This window comes from Lampetra planeri, unplaced genomic scaffold (assembly GCF_965212315.1).
Source record: "Lampetra planeri unplaced genomic scaffold, kcLamPlan1.2.h2 scaffold_586, whole genome shotgun sequence".
Classification (NCBI taxonomy): Eukaryota; Metazoa; Chordata; class Hyperoartia; order Petromyzontiformes; family Petromyzontidae; genus Lampetra; species Lampetra planeri.
The window spans coordinates 1-5873 of NW_027615409.1; the positions used below are offsets into that span (position 1 = coordinate 1).

General features: G+C 41.5%; 1 protein-coding gene across 1 annotated transcript; it reads left to right on the forward strand.

The window, feature by feature from the left end:
• Positions 1-611: 611 nt before the first annotated feature.
• Positions 612-5642, forward strand: LOC144741532 (sodium- and chloride-dependent betaine transporter-like; the record flags this gene model as incomplete). The annotated part of the gene is made up of 9 exons (XM_078624049.1): positions 612-746; positions 831-934; positions 1799-1923; positions 2504-2616; positions 2692-2829; positions 3562-3664; positions 3813-3913; positions 4075-4245; positions 5520-5642. Coding segments are annotated over 9 exons (1113 nt in total), but the record flags the coding sequence as incomplete, so codon positions are not given.
• Between the last annotated feature and the right edge of the window lie 231 nt (positions 5643-5873).

Below are 5873 nucleotides of genomic sequence, written 5' to 3' on the forward strand. Positions count from 1 at the left end.
TAAGTGAACATTATGTACTTGTACCACAACATAGTGGAGCTCTATCAGCTCTTCCACTTCTTTTTATGTATTTCACGCATTTAGACAGCTCAGCTGGATGGGGTTACTTTGGGTTACAGTAGAGCTCTATCTGCTCTCGAAGTTGTCCGTGGACGAACACTAACTTGGGAAATGTGTAGTGGAACTACCCACAGTGATCGTACAGCTTGTTGTACAGAATGAAAGAAGTCTTTGAGACCCAGTTTATGCTTGTTTTGGCATCCTTCCACTCAACACTGAAAGCTTTGGCCCATGACAGAATGTCTGTCTTGTATGCTATATGTAAGTATAGCTTTTGCAAAGCTGTTCAATGATTTGGTGAGTTATTTCAGGACTGCATCTGTGTGGTCATGTTCTGATGTTCAGATTACAGCAAAGGTCAGATAGAATTTCAAGTGAACGTTATTTATGTCTCTCCTCTTCCCCAAACTGTTGTTGGTGTGTGTGTGTGTGTGTGGGGGGGGGGGGGTAATTATGTAAAAAATCTAATGAAATTACAAGATTTGTCATTTAAAGAAATTGCATATATACATTGAAGTGATTATGTCATAATGCAGACTCTGTGATTTCAGGCAGCCTTCTTCACGGCGACATTCCCCTATGTAATGCTGTTTGTTTTGCTCATACGTGGCATCACTCTGCCTGGGGCAGTGGATGGTATCATTTACTACCTCTATCCTGATGTGTCTCGCCTCTCAGATCCTCAGGTAAATATGCATGTGCCGTCATTGTACCTGACCATTCACATTGTTTTGTTCCAAATAAAGACCAAAGATTTGTTTAAAATTCAGGTGTGGATGGATGCTGGGACACAGATCTTCTTCTCCTATGCCATTGGCCTTGGTTTTCTGACGTCTCTTGGGAGTTACAACACTTACAACAATGACTGTTATAAGTAAGTGCATCTACTCATCTGTGAGAACTGTCCTCCTCAATATGATGCTGATGTACACCACATAGACAACCACTCTATCCAGAAGCAGATCTGTTCAGATCAAACACAATAGTACAAGCCTGGAAACATGAGTAAGACGAGGATAAAATATATACATGTATGTATATATGTTGGGTTTCCTGCATTTACTTGATCCTTACTGTTGAGCCTCTTTCTGCTTCCTGTGGAGGAACACATTTTTGTTGCTTTTCCACGACTACTCCATCTGAGTCTACCCGCCTTTTTTGGCCTGTTGACAAGCTGTGAGGTGGTGGAGTATGTATATAGAGGAGGGGGGGGCTTCTCTCTTCCTTTTATTCTCCTGAAGTCCATAAATGGGGGATGGTTTGTGTTTTTACAGTGTGAGGAGCATTGTTTCGAGCACACAACCCTGTGGAGTTTCCATCTTCTAGAGAGGTTCACAGCTTGGACCCTGCAAACAATTCCGATTTAATGCAGACTTTACAATTATTTAGGATGGGACTAGGGCAGACAAACACAATAAGGAGCATTGTTTGTCTGACTGATTCTCTCCCTCTCCCTCTCTCTTTCGCCCGTCTTTTAGCAGGATTGTACAAAAATGCATGGCACATTTTCACTGAACAGGCTGACCATTTAGTTTGCGCAACAGAAGAAAGCACTGAACATGAAAACACTGAAATTGTTTCTAAATTAGCATTGGTGGGGACCACTACTACCATTACCTGCTGAACCAAGTGGAACACTTGCACGGGCTGGCTGTAAAGAATGCCACAGTCATTAAAAATTACAATGAAAGCTGTAGGAATGTTCATATTTCTACAACTGGATTCATTTTTCTTTCAGGGACTGCTTATATTTGTGTTTGCTGAACAGTGCCACCAGCATTGTGGCAGGCTTTGCCATTTTCTCAGTTTTGGGATTCATGACCTACGAACAAGGAGTCGATATTTCTGAAGTGGCTGAATCAGGTACATGAGCCACATGAAAGCATGGACTGCATGAAATTCCATCTTATCACTGTTTGAATGTCCCTGATTGGACTGTTGGCAGAGTTTGTGCCATCAGATGCTGCTCTGCACCAATTCATGTGATTGTTTAAACCCTCTTTGCTTTATCCTTTTATCCTAAGAGGCTTTCAGATAGAAGATGTTGATATCTTTTCTTTTGATATTGCATTGTCACCAAAGATGATTTATTTCAACCAGTGCCCCGTAGGAATGCGGAGCTCAGAACAAAGGTGTTCAAGTCAATCAAATCCAACAGGTTTTAAAGTTGAGAAAATGAGAAAACCTCTTACCGTTGGCATACAGCATAAAGGTTTGAGGTTCAAACGTGTCAGATGGCTTGAACAATGATCTGGTGCTCAGGTTTCCTCTGGGTACTCTAATTTCCATCAACAGACCAATATGGATGTAGATATAGATATAGATATAGATATATGGAATTGATTGAATGCATTTAATACATTCATGTCAAGTATTTGTTGCACTCCATATTCTACTCCATTTGTGTGTGTGTATGTGTGTGTGTGTGTGTGTGTGTGTTTAGGCCCAGGGTTAGCATTCATTGTTTATCCACGTGCTGTAGCCATGATGCCCATGCCACAGCTGTGGTCAGTGTGTTTCTTCATCATGATCATTCTACTCGGCTTGGATAGTCAGGTACAGACACAATGCTTTCAATGACTGAATGGCTAAGAATTGATTGACTCCTCAACTTTTTATGGCGCCTTTTAGTTTGTCGGCCTGGAGTGTCTGATGACATCAGTGTCTGATCTGTTCCCAACCCACCTACGTAAAGGCTTTAGACGTGAGCTGCTCCTATTGGTGATCTGCTGCACTTGCTGTCTGCTGGGACTTTCCTTGGTCACTGAGGTTTGTTCAACATACATACGAAACATAACCATAACATACCTACCATTTTAAGCATTAATACACTCCATGTTCATGTCAGATATCCAGAAAGGAAAGTTCATGCTGCTGATTGAATTGAACTGAAAATGTACAAACCAACGTGTGACAGTGGTCATCTGTGTCACACAAGTAGTTGGCTCTTACTACATTCTACTACTCTCATGGAAAGAATATTTGAACAATAGTCATTTCCGCAGTATTGCATAATAACTGATAATCGAATGCTTTATTCATCTATTTGTTTCAAATTTATGTCTGAATATGAATTAAGTGCATAATAATCAGACTGATGAATGCCTTAATTTGTCTTTGTTACCAAAACATCACCAGACATTCACAGTTTCCTGGCCAAACACAATATTTATTTAATGCACTCACACTACGGGTCTTGACTACAGCCACAGTTCTGTGAAAGCAAGGGCTTGAACAAACACTTCTCTGGTGGTTTGCCAGGATAGGATATGCAAGAAAGACAATGATGGTATCCAGGATATCCAAAACGAGCCACCATGGATATTCTCACATATGCGACTTCAATAATTCACATCATACATTATAGACATTCAGGTCATTGTAGTCTCAAAACGTGATGTTGATTCAGATCTTAGTGTTGATCTATGATAACAATGTGATGTGATGATGACTGGTAGCAAAATAGGACTCAATCACAGTTGTTCTTACCGTTCCTGCTAGGGTGGGATGTACCTGCTTCAACTGTTAGATCATCATGTCTGCAGCGGCACCACCGTGCTTCTGCTTTCCCTCTTCGAGTCTGTCAGCATCGGTTGGGTCTACGGTCAGTTGATGAAAATGAATGGGAACTGCTCTTGTCAGATGATGAGACCCAATGAATATACTGACAACACAAACGTTAAGACAATTATGTGTACATTAAGCATGCTGACAAGCGAAAACATATTGATGATACCCTTCTTTGTCTTTAGGGGCTGATCGCTTCTATGGCAACATCAACGACATGATTGGTTATCGTCCATTCCCATTGATGAAGTATTGCTGGCGTTACATCACTCCTCTCATCATTTTTGTAAGGATACAGTCCTTTATTCCTGCTATGTCTCAAATTCAAAATCAGTGGAAGAAAATAGTCAGATTTTGTGATTGCTGCTGTGACAGATCACACCTCACTTGAACGCTTGTAATGAAAGTAGCTTCTAATGTAACATCCATTGTCTCCTCTCATCACAGTGCACCTTCATCTTCTCTATTGTCAAATACTCCCCCCTGAAGTTCAACAATTCCTACGTTTATCCACTCTGGGCCAATATCTTTGGATGGTTCGTTGCCAGTGTCTCCCTGTGCCTCATCCCGCTGTTTGTGTTTTATAAAATAATTCAGGGGAAGGGGACTCTTCGACAGGTGAGGATGTCAAACTCCTACATGACCCAAATTGTATATACACATACAGTACATATATTTTCCTCTGAATATCCCTTAACACTTAGATAAGAACACTCTTAAGATGCAGCATCTGGCAGAACCATAATGTATTTATAAAGGGGCAGTGTAGTGAAGATATATACATGGAAAGATGCAAGAACACAGCAGGAGCTGATTTCCATCATCGGTCCCTTGGCCACACACTTATCACACATATCAACAGCCATACAACACAACACATTAGGAGAAACAACCGGATATGGAGGTTGAGCGCAAGACAATGTTAGCAATATTGTTGACTGCAGAGTAGAAAATGTACCACAGAGACCAAGATGTTAATCATGACGTGAAAGTGGCAAAATGCATTAATGATAATTAATTAACAATAAGTGCTTAGTGCGGTTGTTATTGCAGATTCCCCGATTTCATACCTTGATTGAATGAACCTCTGCATGAATGAATTTTGCAATGCCCCATTGCACATGCTGGTGTTATTGCACTTCACTCGATTTCGTTCAGTGAATTGTACAATGCATCACTAACCCATCGTTTTAAAACTGTCAGCGTCTGATGTAGAAGAGTGATTTTCTGCTGGTTGGCCGCCCTGTGACTCTAGTCTGTGCTGCTGTTAGGTTTTGTGAAACGGGCTTTCCATTATTCACAAGCTATGGGATGTTGGCCATGTCTAAAAATCCTGGCTGGTGCTTATCTTAGTATTCATGCAGAAGGTGTCTACGATCAGCTTTGCGCAAAATTCACCGGATCCTGTCCAAACACTGAAACTACCCACCAGAACACAAAAGCCCACTGAAGCTTGAAACAACCTAAGATCAACATTCAAAAGGTTTGGACTAATGCATGAGACGGACAGCGCCTCAGGCCCCTAATGATTACACAAGCTTACCTCTGAACACAAGCCAGAGAAACCGAATAGAAACAGAAGGCCAGGCCGGCTCAGACGTCACCTGGATAACAAGGACCGCGTGAGTTGTTGGATGAGGACTATCAGATAAAAACTGAGCCACAGGAACAAAAGGGTAAATGGTCTGTTCTTTAAAGTACCAGCCAGGGTTGGACTCATCAAAGCTGGATGAACTCAACTGTCAAAACACAACACTGGAAGTCAATGTGTTAGTTCAACTGAGCTTTAAAGAAATGTCCACTTAATATGATGAAAAAAAACACTGTTTCCCTGATAATAAAAAGAATTACCTGTGCTTTCTATTTAAGCAGTCTGTGTCTTCTTCCCTCAGCGATTTCAGTTACTCTGCCTTCCCGTGGACGACCTGCCCTTTGACCATAAATGTCTTCCTCCGGCTGGAAACAGCAGCAGTGCCTCCAGCACAGAGATGAAGACTTTAAACGACAGTGGGTAATTTAGCAAGTGAACACAAACTGGATACCAAGCTTGTCAAACGGATCGGGGGAACTGCAAAGACGTGGTGGTGGCCTGGGACGCTTTAAAATACCTCACTTCAGCATGCTGCATGTATTAGTTCCTGACAGTTATTCCTGACACGTAGGTAGGTAGCTGTCATCTAGGGGAAATAAAGAATAGATATTTCTTAAGCACTGTGTGATATCAACCTCACTTCACTTTGTTTCTA